The following is a 19503-nucleotide window of genomic DNA, read 5'->3' on the forward strand; positions in this document are numbered from 1 at the left end:
TGAGAAAATATTCCTATGCACATTGTGTTGCAGAATGTTCCTTATTACCTTGGAAAATTAATAAAAAAAATTAAGTTGTTAGAGAATATTCCCAATGACTTCTATACAACCTCGCCTGCTGTTACTTGCCAGGGTTTGTTTTTCTGGTGACTTTTCACAATTTAATTTTTTTAATTCTGACTTTTTAAGCTTTCAGAAAACACTCCACATCTATGTTTTTCTCAAATTAAGAAATAAACGCCAACTAAATTTTTGATAAATCAGCCCCTAAGTGTATATAAAAGTTCTCAAGCTAGACTTCTAGGAGTATTTATGAGAGATATTTAACATTCTCCTTAAATATCACCGAAAAGATCAGATCAGGCTAGATTAGGGGGTCCCCAACCTTTTTTTTTATCTGTGAGCCACATTCAAATATAAAAAGAGTTGGGGAGCAACAAAAGCATGAACAAAGTCCCCAGGATGCAAAATAAGTGCTATTTGGTAGTCTCTATGTGGACTGGCAGACTTCAAGATTCTCTGTTTGGCAGTACACCTGGTTTTCATGCAACCAAAACTTGCCTCCAAGCCAGGAATTCAAAAATAAGCTCCTGCTTTGAAGCCACTGGGAGCAACATCCAAGGGGTTGGAGAGCAATATCTTGCACGAGCCACTGGATGGGGATCACTGGGTTAGATCATCCAGCCACTACTCCAGACACCCAGCAATATTTCTGCCATAGACTAATAATTAGTGATGGGAGAATTTGCGCTGTTTCGTTTCAACGAAAAATTCACGAATTTGCAAAATAGTGACGGCGTCTCGTTTTTAACGAATTTTCGCCAGCAAATTTTTGCGGCCGTTTCGCGAATTTATTCGCCGGCTGCGAATCGTGTAAATTCGCCCATCACTACTAATAATACTAGATTATTTGAAAACTTAAAGGCCATTAGTAATAAATACAAGGTTTGGGTTGCATCCCACTGATTTCCAACTATTTAAATTTTCCATATGATTCGACCTTACCATCGACTGCAATGACATCACTGCCATGGGTCAAAAACATTCAGCTCTCTGGAGAAAGAACACCTCAGCAACATCAACCAATATTTCAATTCCCACTCAGATGTATTAGTGTAAATGTGCAGCAAATGATTTATCTGTACACACATTACGAATGTGAAATGCGATGTAACTTAATACTTGGCTTCATACAAATGTAAACCTGTGAATGAATTGAACCTTGGCATTCTAATATTAAGAGTTTATATATATTATTACTTACAGTCTGGACTGGTTTCAAACTCAAACTTGCGGCTATTTGAGCCATAGCCGGCTGCTGTCCTGGCTCGGATTTGGAAAATGTAAGTAGTATCAGGTTTAAGGCTGTTGATTGTCACATTGGTGGTTCTTGCTCGCAGAATGGTGTAACTAGTTTCCTGTTCCTGCTTTTTAATACAAAATGAACTTGTTAAATTCATGGTCTTAGCATCTTTATGACAGCAGACTTCAGTCTAAGTGCAGAGCCTGTCTATTAGTCCATGTATTGCACCCCCTCCCCCCTGTAATGACTATATGACTATAATGAGGTGATTACACTGTAATGAAACCCCCCTAGCTAACTTTGTGGAGTCACCCATTTATTTATTATGAGTTTCCCATTTAATTGTTTAAACTTAAAATCACTGGGGCTCATTTATCAACACTGGGCAAATTTGCCCATGGGCAGTTACCTATAGCAACCAATCAGTGATTCAGTTTTTAAAGCCAGCTGCAAGTAGAACAATGAATGCAGCAATTTAATTGGTTGCTATGGGTTACTGCCCATGGGCAAATTTCCCCAGTGTTGATAAATGACCCCCACTGTGTTAGAACCAATATTAAGCACCAGGTTAGAATTGGCCACATATACCACTGTGATTAGATAACTTGGGGGGAAAGACAGGTTCAAATATGAAACCCCAATCTACATGATCCAATCACTCTGACCCTATACCTACTTAAGGAAAGCAAATGCTATACAGAAAGACAATGGGGTTTAGTATTGGGGACCTTTCATTTTAGACAACCCTAAGTTTTGGCCACAAATTTATTTATAACAAATTTATTGAAAGATATTGCAGATACATTGTTGCAGACACTATGTGGAGGTATTTAGTTGAATACAGGTATGGGACATGTTATCCAGAATGCTTGAGACCTGGGTTTTTCAAGATAAGGAATCTTTCTGTAATTTGATCTTCATACATTAAGTGGGTTATTTGCTAAAATCCGAATAATCTCATTGTCTCAATAAAAAAAGCTTGACCAAACCCTTATACACGATTTTGCCTTATTTATTAATAAATGAACTCAATTTAATTGGATCGGTAAAAAATTTGAAAAAATCATGCGAAAACCTGAATCGTATGGTTTTTTTTTTTTTCAAAACCCCCAAAAAAGTCTGATTTTTGGGCAAAACCCAGCTCAGACCATGATCATTTCAAATTTGGATAGGTGCCTCTCTCATTGACTTTATAGGCCTCAACAGGTCTGAGATGGACGATTTCGGATTCAGGCTTTTTGCAGCATCAGGGTATAATAAATTTCAAAAAAAATAAGTCTTTCGTTCCTCTAATTTGAGTTTTCCAATGGAAAAAAACTTGATTTTTTAAAATAAATAACCCTCTAAGTCTACTAGAAAATCATTTAAACATTAAATAAACCCAATAGGTTGATTTTGCTTCCAATAAGGATTAAATATATATTTAGTCGGGATCAAGTACAAGCTACTGTTTTATTATTACAGAGAAAAAGGAAACTATTTTTAAAAATTTGGATTATTTGGGTAAAATGGAGCTTTCTGGATAATGGGTTTCTGGATAAGGGATCCCTTATCCTGTATATTCAATATGTTTCAACTATTGCATTGAAATAACATTTCTTAACTCTAGAACTGAACAGTCATCTTTGAGTCATTGCAGTAATGCCAGTAGAAGAATAGCAATCATGCGGAATTTGTGGTTCTTCCCACCTTTTCATAATATTTGACCTCATAGTCCAAGATGATCCCGTTTGGATGTTCTGGCTCCTGCCATGACATAGAAATGCTGTTTCTCGACATCCGCTCCTTTCTAATTATAGTGACAGGAGATGGAGCTGTAGAGAGTGGCCGTAAAGAATGAGAAAATATTATTTATCATTGGCAAGGAGTAATGACTTGAATACAAATAACAATAAAGGACATTTTGTAGCTACACTAACTACTTTTCCTATTTTAAAATTTTGCTTTTGCAAAGTGTAAGCAATTTTAGCTTAATTTTCTGACATCTCAGTTAAACAAAGATGTTCTTCTCCTTTCGCATGTGTATCCTTCCAAGTTATGACTATGTAAATCTATTCCATAAAACCGCAGATAAACTGCTACAACAATCAAGACTTCAGCTCCATATTTTACAAATTGATAAGGAAAACTACTACAGTATGTCAGAGATATAACTCTTTTTTTATGTTTTAACCAGTGGTTAAAGGAGAACTAAAGACTAACTAGAGAACGAGACTAGAAATGTTGTTCATTATGCTTTGCACTTCTATACCAGCCCAAGGCAACCACAGCCCTTTAACAGTAAAAATGTGTCTCCAAAGATGCCCCAGTAGCTCCCCATCTTCTTTTCTGCTCATTCACTGCACATGCTCTTTGCTGCTGTCACTGTCACTGAGCTTAGGGACCCACTTACAATATACAGTACACATAGAATAGAAATGTCACAATATAAGGCTGATTAGTAATTAATACAGATAATTACTAGATGGCAGCACAGAAACCAGTGCAATTAGCATCAGAATTTAATAATCAGCAAACCTGTAGCATCAGCTTATATTACAGGCCAACCTCATTTTCTGCTGGATAATTAGTGACGACCCTTAAGCTTAGCTTTTCAACAGCTGCTCAGAGCCCATTGAGCATGTGAGTGTCACAGACACTTTCCAAGATGGTGACCCCCTGTGACAAGTTTGAAGTCCTGGATCATTGCTGCTATTGACAAGCTGAAACTTTAGACTGGTACAATGGGTTCGGTATGTGAAATATTACATTTTCAACAATATTCATTTTTAGGATTTAGTTCTTCTTTAAAGGGCCACCTTCTTTATTTATTTTCCATTTGGAATAGTCTAATAAAAAGAGCTGAATCTATTGCACACGGGGACATGTAGTTTCAGTGCATACTTAGGTGAGTTTTGGACCAAAAATGCACACTTGATAGTCGACAGACTGAAATTCATCTCATTGGAGCAGTACATTAGAGGGCATTCTAAACAGATAGCAGTAGATGTTTTTTCCATAAAGAGGATTACCACACTAGAGGCCCCCCCTTTAGACTAAAGAAAAAGATCTTTCATTTGAAGCAACGTAGGGGGTTCTTCACAGTCAGGACAGTGAGGTTGTGGAATGCACTGCCGGGTGATGTTGTGATGGCTGATTCAGTTAATGCCTTTAAGTAGTGATTGGCGAGAATTTGCAGCAAATTTTCACAATTCGCCGTGAAATTCGCGAAACGGCCGTGAAAATTCGCTGGTGAAAATTTTTGCAAATTTTTCTGTTTCGCGAATTTCACAAATTTTTCGGCGAAGCGAAACGGTGCAAATTCGCCTATCACTACCTTTAAGAATAGCTTGGATATCTTTATGGACAGACGTAACATCAAAGGCAATTGTGATAGTAAAATACACAATTAGTATAGATATTGGTATATAGTTTATGTGAGTGTATGGAGGACTCGCTGTGTGTGTGTGTGTGTGTGTGTGTGTGTGTGTGTGTATGGATGCTGGGTTTCATGTGGAGGGGATGAACTTGATGAACGTTGGTCTTTTTTCAACTCAACTTGACTATGTATCAGACAGGTGCCATTGTACATAATATAGTCATAGTCAGATAATAGGACCATTTTCTCCACTAAAGCCTTTCCTAACCTACCACTGTCTTACAGACTTGCTGACCACAAGATTATGTATTATCTCCCATAACCCAATTGTGTTAGAAGCCAGAATGGAGAGCATGGCATGACATAATCTTGTTTGTGGCTCAATCATGGAGCAATGTTTTTCTCTTTCAGGCTCCATTAATATACTATTGAAGCTGACATAATGTAATATTAGACACAAAGAAAATACAATTCTCAAAAATAAGAGTTACATAAAAAATGTACTATAAATAACAATGTAATAATAATGGGAAGTTTATTCCACCAAGGGGGGCATTTACTAAAAGTCACATTTATCATAATGTTTTATTAAAACAAAGTCGACCTAACTCCCATCCACGAATTTAACTCATTTATCAAAAAATCAGCTCGAAAAAGTCGGTGCGAAAAAACGTTGCTACAAAGTCGTTTCGTCAATTTAAATCGTCCGACTTTTTCTGAAAACTCGACTTTATCGTATTGTCACCACGTATTTATTGGATTATCGGCTAAAAACCAGCGCAGATCACGATGTCAAGAAACAACTTCAGACACATCTGCCATTGACTTCTGCATGACCTCGACAGGTTTGAGATGGAGTATTTTCGGATTTGGATGTTTAGGATTTTCGGATTCGAAAAATTTGAGGTTTAATAAATGGGTCCCCAAGAATAGTGATTACGCGTAGCTGATTTTTAAGTCATGCCTGAAGTTGGAGTCATTTATTTGCTGCAAAATTGTTTTATTTCAAACAATGAACATTGACTCATGTAATGTTTTATTAAAGGGATACTGTCATGGGAAAAAACATTTTTTCAAAATGAATCAGTTAAGTGTTACTCCAGCAGACTTCTGCACTGAAATCCATTTCTCAAAAGAGCAAACAGATTTTTTTTATATTCAATTTTGAATTCTGACATGGGGCTAGACATATTATCAATTTCCCAGCTGCCCCAAGTCATGTGACTTGTGCTCTGATAAACTTCAATCACTCTTTACTGCTGTACTGCAAGTTGGAGTGATATCACCCCCTCCCTTTCCCCCCCAGCAGCCAAACAAAAGAACAATGGGAAGGTAACCAGATAGCAGTTCCCTAACACAAGATAACAGCTGCCTGGTAGATCTAAGAACAACGCTCAATAGTAAAAACCCATGTCTCACTGAGACACATTCAGTTACATTGAGAAGGAAAAACAGCAGCCTACCAGAAAGCATTTTTCTCCTAAAGTGCAGGCACAAGTCACATGACCAGGGGCAGCTGGGAAATTGACAAAATGTCTAGCCCCATGTCAGATTTCAAAATTGAATATAAAAAAATCTGTGGATTTCAGTGCAGAATTCTGCTGGAGTAGCACTATTAACTAATGCGTTTTGAAAAAAACATGTTTTCCGATGGCAGGATCCCTTTAATGAGCTCCATCAAACTAAGAATTTTCCCTACTGCAAACAACTCCCTAATGCTGAAAATTAGGCTGATAACGGGCAACTGGTGGCAAAAGTAAATAATTGCACTGTTTGTGATTTCCTAGTCTAATGAAATGATACCAGCAATAGACCGTGAGTTCAAATACCCAGTATGATGTTAGTTTGGGCATATTCTAACTTTGTTTTAAGTTCCCCTTTAAATAAGTCTGGCCTGGCATTAAACCTCAGCAGCTGACTTATAGCCCAAGCACACATATCTCCCAGCATATCTGGAGACAAATGAACTGAGATTTTCTGCAAATGGAGACGTGGTGGCAACGAGGCAGATGTTTTCAATACGCTACTAGATCATAGCTAATGAAAACATTTGTGCTATTAAAGGAGAACAAAATTAATAGAGCTATATATTGACATTGTCAAGAAAGTAAATGTAACATACTGCCCCGTGGACTGAGTACTAAAGTGCACATTTTTATATGCTTTAATATTAACTCCTTATTCAAATCCCGGGATCCAAAGACATGCCATTAATAATTATGGAGTCGTGGAAAATGCTAAGTGCCCTTAATGGGAATGTGATTTAAAAAAGATTAGCGTTTGAACGACAATAAACTAAAGGATTTATTTTTTTACAGTTGAAACACATTTCTCATGATTACCTTATATGTTAAAATATCATTACGGTTAAAGATATGTATATGCGGTATGTATATGCAGTCATTGTTTCTGCTGGGAATGCAATAGAAGCTTCCATCCAACGTAGCCTGCTTGTCTTCAGCTTAATAGTGACATCAGAATTCACAGGCGATTTTTCTTTGTCGGTAACGATTACGGAAGGCTAATGGAAATTCTTTTTCAACCAAACAGAATATTATCTAGAATATACTCTTAATAATCTCTAGTGGAATTGGTCTACAGTCTATGGGGCAGATTTACTAAAGGGCGAAGTGGCCGTTGCCAATCTGCAGGGACATTGCCAATTTTCTAACCGGTGTAGAGTCAAATCCCTAGTGTAAGAGCTCACCACTAATAAAGTTTTGTGCCCTTTCACCAGGCGAATTTTTGCTTAGGCGAATGTTCGTTACTCCACGAATGTTTTTAAAGTGTGAATTTTCCTCTCCGTTACGCTTTTTGCCCGAGTCTGCTTTGCCAGGTTATACCTGGTGAACTGATAAGATGAAACTACATCCTCCTCGATCTTATGTAAGTGACATCATATCCTGTATGCCAAAAAGTAATAAAAAAAGACAAAACGCTGTCATTTATCCTATTTTAAAGTGGGATTATGTTTAAAAGCGGAAACTGTTAAATATATATTTTTAATTATTTTTTTAACCATTTGAATGTCATGCCACATTTGTTTTTAGGGTGGGCTCATGTCTAGGAAAATAGAGGATCTCTTTTGTCTTTTGCTGGCACTTCACCAGCGTTTGTTTGCCAAGATGTAACTGTATTTTGATAAATAAGCATATGTGCTGTGAATTAATGTCTGACGAAGTTGCGCGAAGTGTGGCATCGCCCTTTAGTTAATTCCCTCGTATGAGTATAAATGAGAGATATGGGGGATATTAGATTGGCTACTCCTACCCATAATCTTGCAGAGGTGCAAAAAAGGCATAGCCTATGTGGATGGCTTGTGGCATAGTTCAGCACAGGCAGGATTCTAATGGACTATTAGACCATTAGCTCTGGAAAGCTGGGGGAAAGTTCCATCAATCCATTTTGCTTAGGAATGCATCCCTAATGTTGCTGTACTAAATGCCTTAACCCTGAATAATTGCTGGTGGCTGTAGCCTAGTAACATTTCAACAAACAGTGCTTAAGTAATTGTGTTTACATCCCCTTTAACAACAAATGAAAACAAGACTGCAGGAGATCTGCTAACAGCTAATTATCACGGACTGTGAAACTGGCTTTCCTCACCATTAAGGGAACTTTATTCCCCACCCCCTAATCTTTCTGCAACTGCTGGGTGCACCTGTCATTATAATTAATTAAATAATCCAAAAACAGGAGAGACTTAGTGAAGCATATAAATAATATCTAAAAGGCCCACCACAGAACCATCCACCTACTTCAAGTATCTGAAACAACGGCCACCTGATAGCTTTCTTGCAATCCTTGCATAAGCTCATTAATCACATTCTAATATCAAGAGAACTCATAAATTATTATCTACAGTTCTTATTATAGGCATAGGATCCATTATCTGGAAACCTGTTATCTAGAAAGCTTCAAATGATGGAAAGGCCATCTCCCATAGACTCCATTTTATCCAAATAATCCAAATTGTTTACAATGATTTCATTTTTCTCTGTAATAATAAAACAGGACAATATTCTTGATATAATTAATCCTTATTGGAGGCAAAATCAACCTTTTGGGCTTATTTAATATTTACATGATTTTGTAGTAGACTTAAGGTATGAAGATCCAAGCTATGTAAAGATCTGTTATTTGGAAAACCTCAGGTTCTGAGCATTCTGCATACCAAGTTCCATACCTGTACTATACTTTTTAATTCATTACTAGGCTTTTATCATATTTTGCTAGTAGAACACAGAGATGGAAGAACAACTAGATATGATAGGAAGAACAAGTAGGTATTAGAAGGATTATTTAGAAGAAAGATAGTCAGAATAAGGGAACGGAAATGAGGGTATAAATAAGAAGCATAAGGAAAACAATTTCAGTAGGATGAAGGATGACGTTTCTCCCTATACATTCTGTGGCTGGTAAGGAATGTACTTTCTGCATGTACAAATGAGTGCAACTCTGGTTTTGCTCCACATTGATGCCATGCCAGGTCAAGCAATGCATGAAAACATTTAGAATTGAGTGCAAAAGTATGCAGATACAGAACCTGTTATCAGGAACCTGCGACTGGAACCGCATAAGGGGTCTTTACATAATTGGATCCCCTTTCCTCAAGTCAACTAAAAATAATTAAAACATCAATTAAACAAAATAGGATTATTCTACCTTCGATAAGAGTTAATTATATCTTTAAGTAGGGATGCACCAAATCCACTATTTTGGAATTGGCTGAACCCCCGAATCCTTTGCGAAAGATTCTGCCGAATACCGAACCAATTCTGAATTCTAATTTGCATATGCAAATTATTGGTGGGAAGGGGGAAACATTTCTTATTTCCTTGTTTTTTTTGACAAAAAGTCACGCAATTTCCCGCCACCCCTTATTTGCATGTGCAAATTAGGATTCAGATTCGGTTCGGCCGGGCAGAAGGATTCAGCCGAATCCGAAACCGAATCCGAAACCTTCTGAAAAAGGCCGAATCCTGGCCAAATCCCGAACCGAATCCTGGTGTGTCCCTAGGTTTAAGTACAATGTACTTATGGTGCTGTGGAGGTTGAATCCATGCAAAGACATTAAAATTGTCTGCGATTAATAGATCTGATTCTCAGTTCTACTACTTAATGCATTATCCACCGAGACACCCACTGCCCTTATTCTACTTCATTATTTTTACTAAGTGAATCCATGTTTTGGCAGAGTTTTCAAATTACAAGGGTTCTCGAATTTAAGGAAAGAATGACCCTCTGCTATTTCCTGGTTGACTAAACTACTTTTGGCAAATTATTTTTAGCACATCTTAGGCTATATAAATATTCTTCTAAGAGAAGAAACCTATTATAGTTGAAATAAAAACTACAAAGTGATGCCGATACATTCTTTTCAGTTATGTTACAAAGGGGAACAGCACCCTGACATTTATGTTATTCTTCCTCTTTACTGGGGAATGCTGGCATTTAAGGAGTTGTGTAACTGTAAGCTGTAACATTAAGAACTTAATAAAACAACATATACCTGTAATGTATTCGTAGAGACCCTGAGAGTTATCAGGCAGTTTCCCCTATAGCTGGACACCTAAGGTGGTTCTCAGTAAGCCTTGGGTGATTATTTCCCTTTTCAGGGTAAAAATGATAAAATAGCAATTCAGTATACATATAGTATATAGTAGATATACTACAGTATATGTAGTAGATACAAGGTAGTAGATATTTAGTAGATCAAAGGGAGAGCACATGTGTTCTTGGCTCTTTTCCTGGATCCCACATAGCGGGGAGGTGGGCACAGGATTGAGTCTGGCCATGGTGCCAAGCCTAGTAAGGTCTTGGTGAGTTTAAAGTGAGTTTATAGTTATTGTTACTATAGGAGCTAAAGGTAGGCTCAGGACAAAGTAAGCTAAGCAGCCCTTTGCTCCAACAAGGAGTTTAGTTGGGTTAGGACCCTTTGGTAATCAGGCTGCTAGTGTAGGGAAAGGAGTGGATGAGCTCAGGAGCAGATAGGGTGCCTGGGAGCAAGACCCCATCATGAGGATCTCCAATACCGGGTATAGGATCACTTGACAGAAGGTAGTGTGTTACCTCCAGGGAGGATTGTGTTCTCAAACTTGAGTATAAATCTAAGTGCGCTCTCATGATCCAGAAGCTGTTCTCTGTTATGCTTTTTATGCTTTTTATCTAATTTAAGTGAATTACTACTGATATCACAGATGAGAAACTGCCTGGGAGTTAATAAAGAAGTTTGTTTGTTTGCAAGATACATAGGTAGTCCTGATCAGCAGGTTCTAGAGTTATTCCCTAAAGGTTTTCTATAAAGAAACACATGGCCTTTGCTAATCCCTTTTTGGACTATGTAAGATCCCCACCCCACCCAAAAAAAATAAATAAAAAAAATAAAATATATATATATATATATATATATATATATATATATATATATATATATATATATATATATATATATATATATATATATATATATATATATATATATATATATATATATATATATACATACATACATATATATGTACTGTATGTAGAGCACCTGTTATCCAGAATGCTCGGGACCTGGGGTTTTCCTGATAATGGATTTTCATAACTTAAGTCTACTTTTCATTTAAATAACCCGAATAGGCTGGTGTTGATTCCAATAAGGAATAACTATATCTAAGATAACATGTAGTCTATGCGAGATGGCCTTCCCGTAATTTGGAGGCGGAACAGTAAATGACAAAGCAGGATTCACTGCAGACTGTATAGAACGCCAACGGAATTAAATCATCTCTTCTTTGTTAGGCTTTACAAAACTTTTGTCATGACTTCTTGGTCAATGATGTCCTTCTGAGTGTTTTAGTGGACACATGAAACACAGTTACATCCTAATAAAGTAATTTCTGTTTAATGGAGTGGCAACAAACTGCTTGTGAATGGGACTTCCAATGCACACATCTGCTTCTTTGTACTGCAGGTCTTCCCTGAAAGTTTGGGAGGAGAATAATTAATCTTTTGGTAGAAACACCACTTCAGGGAAGTCTAGTCGATTGCCTTAGCGGTTGAATAATCATGTCTCATTACTTTTATCACTGAAATAAGAGAAAGAAGAATGGATTTTGTTGCTGTAACCCTGTTACCCTGATGACTAGTAATCTAATTCCATCAATCTACTCCTTGATTGGGGTCACTGCTCCATCATTTGTTTTCTACTGAGTCTACAGAAGAGATTTGCTGCAGACCTTCTCTAAGACTGAAGATATTGTACAGCTTTAGTGTAGTTCACTTTTCATCATAAACATGAATCTTTCATGAATAATGATGGCCACAACTCCATTAAGCAATGCCTTTCTATCTATTGTATCTATTGCTAAAGAATCTCAAATACTGTAGGTCTATTGAAAGCACAAACTTTGCTTTAAACATGCTGCAACCTGTAGCCAATAACACATGTCCACACTGCCAGTGGAAACTTATAATAATACCTTAATATACCTTCCTCTGTTATGTATCAGTCTAAAATCCCGTGCTGCTCTCACAACCAGACATTGACGAATTATAGGTTTATGGATCTCCTTGGTGAATTTTAATATGCAATTTTAATATGCTATATCTTAAAATAATATTTTACTCTAGGCCTAGGGGGTATAAATAAGGGATTCAACAAATCCACTATTTGGGATTCGGCCTAATTCCGAATCCTAATTTGCATAGGAAAGGAAAAAGTGGAAAAAATTCTTCTTTTGTGACAAAAAGTCACATGATTTCCCTACTGCCCCTAATTTACATATGCAAATTAAGATTCCGATTTGGTTTTGGCCATGCACAAGGAATGCATTCAAGGTGCATCCCTAGTATAAATGGTTATACCGGTATGGGACCTGTTATCCAGAATGCTTGGGACCTGGGGTTTTCTACATAAGGGGTCTTTTTGTAATTTGGATCTCCATACTTTGTCTACTAAAAAATTATTTAAACATGAATTAAACCAAATAGGCTGGTTTTACCTCCAGTAGGAATTAATTATATCTTAGCTAGGAACAAGTACAATACAAGCTACTGTTTTATTATTACACAGAAAATCATATCATTTAGACCCCAAGGCCCCAGAAAGCTGATCAAGTCACCAAGGAGCATATAAAGACTTCAGGCCAAGTCATAAAGGTCATAGAACACAATTATACATGAATAATATTTTCAATATATCATGTGACACAAATAACATCACTAAACAGGATAACATATGACATCACTAAGCACTATTTATGAGGGCATATTTTAAAGGTTAATACAGCTCTAGATGGCTCTCATGTAATGAGGAGAAAATAGATTTTTAAAGCATTTGTCAATGGTGTTTGGTGACATTTGCCCATATGATGAGATAAAGATCCATATAGTTAGGCTTCAGTTACAGTTATACAGCAGAAGGTGATATGGAAAATGACATATAGCCAATGGCTGCAATAGTGTATCCAGCCTGAGAAATGACTTATGTTTCTCAATAATCTTTACAGTTTTGTGTTCTGAATAGCAGAGGCCATAATTAAAAAAAAACATTAATTGTTTATTGACCGCAGTTTAAAAGTCAAAGATAAATGGTGAAAAGATGAACATTTCCCAGGTTCTAAATGCAAAATGTAATAGGTAACAGCTGCCATAACAGGCCCTGAACTGCCTATACTGTATATCAAGCCATCACTTGACTTTTACTGCACCTACTTTTTGCAGGGTCTATGTATAATGGCATGTGGGAGAAACAATAAATATACCTCACATTAAACTCTGAGATGGCGCTAATATTCACACAAGTAAATATTTTATGGATCATATTTGAACAGTAATATAGACCAGTAAATCAAAGGAGATTATATCAGGTTTATGACTGCATTTGATGGAACTGGCTAGCGGGCTCCAAGTTTTTACTCTCTGCTCTATTGAGAGCAGAAAAATCACATTCTGTGCGACCAATATATGTAGGTGAAGAAAAAGAAGAATAAATATATGTGACATCGCTGCCTCTATGGCACATCACAGCGTTATAAAGCTTCATAAATATTGTTGCACAATATTGTAATCCAGTAAAAAAAATTCAGCAAAATTGCTTGCATTGCAATAGAATATTTGGGCAATAGAATATGGCATGATTTAGGCATTTTTTGGTCAAGCTTTTAAAGAAAAGCACTATATGGTACGCTACTCTATGTTTCATACATGAGGTTGTGCTAGGGAAATGGCAGTGTACCATACATTCATTTTGTACTGTGCCAGTGCTTTTTTTTCCTAAAAGGAGCACTTGAGCACAAACAATAGAGATTGGATTAACTGGGTGGGTGCCCAACATATCAGCTCACCCCCAATGAATAAAGGTTGTGTTGTCCTTTAAAAGTTTTATAAACAGGCTCTAATTTTAATGGTGACTAGACCACCCATAGGCCATAGCTGTATATGATGTTCAGTTGATTGAAATGAGTAAACCAGCCACTGATTTAAATGGACTAGGCCAGCTCTACAGTTGTGGATCTACTATTTAGACACCCATTATCCAGAAAGAACTGAAATACAAGATTCCTAGATCCTAACAAGTAATTCTTAATTTTCTCTAATACAAAACTTCTCCAAGTAAATCAGTCTAGGTCCCATAGAAGTCAATGGGAGCTGTGCTGATCCTATTGGACTTTTTTTTTAGCCCTTCAGACGTTTATTTAAAAAAAACCTCTAATTTCTAGATATACTTTTTTTCTGTTTGTCATTTTTATATTTAGATCTTTTGATAGATTTCATGGCATTCTAGAGTTTAGGTTTTATTTATTGGTAATGAACAAGTTCAGAGAACCTCTTGTCTTTGTCTGGAATTAACACCTGTCTTGAGGAGATGTTTCTTTGAGGGCTCACTTTATTTATGGTTCCTACACATGCAACTGACTAGCACTTAATGACTCATGCTCTAACACCATGATAGAAATATTAACCTTTTCAACTCTATTGAAGCCAGAAAAACCCAAATGAAATTTGTGCATAGTTCTGTAAAAAGGTTGCATTGTGAGTAACAAAACATGTTTTTTGCTGCCTTTTTTTGAGCCCTCGTATCCCATAACATCATGGACCTTGTAAGACATAATGCATCTTACTTTGGTCATTCCTTCAGGCAAAGTTTATTACATTGCAATCCAAGCCTATAAAAAATCATGAGTTTTCTGTTCAATTTGGAGCTGATACAGCATCCAATAACTCATGTTAAACTACAGATAACCACAATTATGTAAAACACTGCTATAATGTACTTTATGTGTATGATTTTTTTTTTAAAAAGGCCCAATAAATTAAAAATGAATTGAATGCTCTGTCTCACAGCAGGATATGAAAATCTCTTGAGAGAGAATAGATTTCAAGAAGACTATGTAATTTATTTCCCTTCTTGTTTCAATAAAGCAGCCCACGTTATCTATAGTTTCCTATGGAAACAACTCAATAAAACTTTCCGAGTAACAAATGCTGGTTAGGTTTTAATTCCTGTAGGAAACAATTGAGTTAAATGGTCAGTCCATCCATTCCAGATACCATTTTTCTATCTTTGCCATACATTGTAATAAAGAAAAGGGCACACCCAAGCTGCACTCCTCCTGCAGTTCTTTAACTATTTCTAACAATATCTATTTACAACCAAGACTTTTCTGGAAAGTTAGCTTGAAGCAGCAGAGATGAACAAAAAGATTCAGAAAAGTCTGAAAAAGGGTAGAAATTGAGCAGGAAATCATATTGAGGTGGTCTGTCTATATAGGTTTTCATTCATCTAGGTCATTGTTTACAGTATTTAGCAGTGATAAGTCTAAAGATACTAAACATGCTAAATAACTGTCAAAGTCACTTTGATGAGCAACAAAAAGAATTTTCAAGATTCCTTGACAAGCCCAGATGCTTTAGACCTATAACTAGAACTTAACTTCTAGAATGTATCTTGATTTCTAGGGAATAGATAACCACTAATCTCTGTGGAACCTAAAGTCAGAAAAATTCTGCTTTTTAGCAATAAAAACTCTCATCAGATTTCTTCCCATTGCTGTTGTTAGTTAATATATGATACGGTTTATCAAAAATGTTCCTTGGCATTAAAAAGGACCCATGAAAACCATACAATATTTACTAAAGGATTAAAGTGAAAATTTCCCTCAACATCATCATTTTACTAAAAGTAAAATAGAAAATAAAACACCAAATTTTTGAGAATTAACTTCATGGTGGTGAAAATTCTCTTTACATTGGCGGAATTCACCTCTCTTCCCCAGGTTAAATTTCTCCAGCGAATGTTCACAAATTTACTAAGAGCACAGGAACAAATTTTCACGCAAGGAATATTTCTCCAGGTTCAGGCTGGTGAACTACAATTATAAAAATAGAGCAGCCACTTTGAAATCTCATAATCACCTGCTCCATGCTAATTTTCCACATATCTCATTTCTTCATGAGAATTTTCCCCACTGCTATGGTATGGGGAAAATATACTGGTGAATTTTCACAGAGAATTTATGCCAGGAGAAAGTTCACCACATTTCTCATCAAAAAGTCTTCTTATGATATTTAGTAAATATGAGACGTGTTGTGAAAATACACCTGGAAAAGTGAGGTGAACTTTGTTGAAATTAGATGAAGGGAAAAATCACACTTTAGTGATTGTGCCCCATGACTTGAATATATAAATCTACTTGATGTGCACCCAAGCAGCATTTTATGCAAATCTCTGATTACATACATATAATTCACATACTCACCCGCCTGGTTAGTAGTGATGCTAACTGCAGCAAAATTCCTGTTGAGTACACTTTGGTCAGACACACCATTAACTGAGTCAATTTCAAATGTGTAGTTGGTATGGGCCAGAAGATCTGTAACCGTCACAGTGGTGTTGGTTAGCCCACTTTGCTGTGGGATAAATTTTAGATTGCCCTTACAATATTCACAATATTTCCCGTTTACTCCACATCGCTTGCAAACAACATTAAAAGTGATGTCCTTTCGACCTCCAGTATCCAGCGGCCAACTCCAGTCTAGTATTACTGATGTTTCATTGATATTGGAAATAAGGTTTCTTGGTACAGAAGGTGGACCTGTGAAAACACAAATAATACACAAAACATTTCTAAAGATTTAACTTGAGGTGACAAATTTCTTCTCACAGCAGCACTTACTCCAAGTAAAGTAGAATAAAATAATAGTCTTTCCATTTTAAATACAGGTAAGAGAATCAAAATATTTTTTCACCAGTTGAATTTTTTTCTTTTTGATTGGGGGAAATATATAAAATTAAGAAAGACAATGGTCTTCTTACTGTCTAGTTGAAAAATATTCAAATACACGAGGGGGTTATTTATTAAGGTCCGAATGCCAAAAAGTAAAAAAAAAAAAGTTTTTTTAACTATGAAATCTGAATTTTTAGTGGAAAAAAAACTAAAATTTTTCAGGATTTATTATACCCCAAGGATATAAAAAATCAGAATCTGAAAATCCAGCAATTTGGGCCGGCCGAGCTTGTATATAAGTCAATGGGAAGTTTCTGTACAAAACGCATGATTAGGATTTTTGATTTTATCAAATTTCTCCCAATTAAATCATGATTTTTTTTAATAACAAATAAGGTCATATCATGGATTCTAGTTTGGTCTGACTTTTTTATTAAAAAAAAAAAATCAGAAAAAATCGGATTTTGATAAATAACCCCCTAAATGTTGGAGAACAAATTATTTGGAAAAAAAGTTATACAAAGAAGTCTTTGCAACCCATGAATCATCGAGGGGCTATAAAAATTCCTTTGAAGGTTTTATCTGGCCTATGGGTCTACAGTTGGGCTGCACTGCTCAACAGTTAAAAAAAAAAAGTCAAACAATTTTTTTCTGACATCCATCGTAGCAATTTTGTAAACCATTGTTTCTTAACCCTTTGACGAGTATGCAACATTCTGTTAGAAACTGACGTGTTCTACTGTGTTCTTAGCTTAATTATAATATTCCTAGTTGTGCTGTGAAAAAAACTATTAGAAATATATTTGAGGGTGATTTGTCCTACAAAACCCAAATTATCTGAATCTTCAAGAGCTTGATAATTAGGGTTTTTTTGAAACAACAGTTTAGAAATATGTTTAGATGTTATCTGTCTATCAGATTTGTTATAATGATGGATTGTATTTCATCCTCTCAATTTAACTATAAAACACCACAGAATTATTGCTAACAAATAAAGTGGCAATAACAATAAAAGGAGGAAGTGTGTGTATAGAGTCATCCTTATATTTTTTACACTACATGAGAAATTAAGACTAATTATTCTCTTCTCAAGGTGATGCTGCAGATCAAAGAGGAAGAATTATTTAAAAGCATCAAACCCTTCCAAAAGACTCCCCAAATTTAACATAAACTATATAAATGACTCATGAGTCTACGTCGGTGGTTTCGGTAAAGCTAGGAGAACAATACAAACATTACAATGGGGATTGTACAACATGCAATAAAATCTAGATTCATTGTTACTGAACCAATGGTCTGTTAAACTGCCTGTTAAAAAAAAACATTTCCTATAACATTTTTATGAATGGAAACTCAATGATTCTTTTGTTTTTAATACAAATGAATTCCTTGTTTTGTTCTAGAACTAAAACAGGCAGTTAAATCATCTGTACTGCAAATGTATTATATAGATCTGACTAGAAAATGTGGGTATGTGATGTGGAAATGTGACTAGTCATTTTACCAAATACTATGGCAAATGCCAAATATTGAAAAATGATATAGTGATGAATGAAAACAAAGGATGACATGCCTTTGATTTTCAAACTGTTGATCTACTCTCTGAAACAGTTAACAGTAGAGGTCTGACAGAGAAGACTGGGAGTCATTTCATACTAAGGAGAGCAGGGAGTCTTGGACACAGAAAAAAATAATTTAAAAATAATTTAGCAATAAGCAGATGGTTGAAGACAAGTAGGCAGTAGTCAAACAGAAGATTGTACATACGTGTGCATGCCATCGATGGAGGATCTTTATCTGCTCTGTAAAAGTTTTTCTCACAGTTGCAATAATTTGCCCCATCTTCCTGAGTAGAACTATGTGGGGGGCATTTAGTACATTTAAGGTTTCCAGTAAATGCTTTGTAAAATCCCGGTCTGCAAGCTGGAAACAAATACAGAAAAGTACAAATGTTCATTAGATGAGAAAGAATAAGGCACCAGGTAGGAATGGGCAACCTTTTAGATTTTACACAATGATGATCATGTGCAAAAAAAAAACCAAACATCTGACTTGGAAAACTACAGCGATTCTGGAAGATAACATGGCATAAGAAACTGAGCTTGTTGCGGATGGATTTTTTTCATGACGGGGCCTTGTCTGGGGTTACTGTCAATAATTAAAGTTATAAATTGAATACAATTTTCAACAATGGAATCAGACTTAAGTAGTTAACTACTTAAAGTACAGGAAGTAACTACAGGTATGGGACCTGTTATCCAGAATCCTCAGGACCTGGTGTTTACCGGACAACAGATCTTTCCATAATTTGGATCTTCAAACCTTGTCTTCTTCAAAATCATGTAAACATGAAATAAACTCAATAGGCTGGTTTTGCTTCCAATAAGGATTAATTGGATAAAATGGAGTCTATAGGAGACACCATAACTGTACTTTTGAACTTTCTAGCTAACGAGTTTCTGGATTACATATCCCATTCCTGTATGATACAAGGAAAGAAACACTACATTCTTCAAGAGTTGATAATGAAATAATAGATTGCTTTCTCCAGATAAACTCTCCAGTTCAGCTTTTAATAAAGCCACCAACTCCAACAATTATAAGTCCCCTTTCTCTGGAACAAT

At 36.0% G+C, this 19503-nt stretch overlaps 1 protein-coding gene across 2 annotated transcripts in view; it reads right to left on the reverse strand.

Moving 5' to 3' along the window:
- Positions 1-19503, reverse strand: part of LOC108707897 (ephrin type-A receptor 3) — a 204862-nt gene that overhangs the window by 49089 nt on the left and 136270 nt on the right. The window contains exons 4-7 of one of the 2 annotated variants that reach the window (XM_018245986.2): positions 18647-18802; positions 16412-16747; positions 2993-3117; positions 1265-1424 (exon numbers count right to left, since the gene is read on the reverse strand). In XM_018245986.2, the coding sequence (XP_018101475.1) occupies positions 1265-1424; positions 2993-3117; positions 16412-16747; positions 18647-18802 (777 nt within the window). Of the gene's footprint in view, positions 1-1264; positions 1428-2992; positions 3118-16411; positions 16748-18646; positions 18803-19503 lie in introns of both variants that reach the window. The other variant, XM_018245985.2, reaches the window with a different exon arrangement.

Source organism: Xenopus laevis, chromosome 2L, assembly GCF_017654675.1.
Source record: "Xenopus laevis strain J_2021 chromosome 2L, Xenopus_laevis_v10.1, whole genome shotgun sequence".
Classification (NCBI taxonomy): Eukaryota; Metazoa; Chordata; class Amphibia; order Anura; family Pipidae; genus Xenopus; species Xenopus laevis.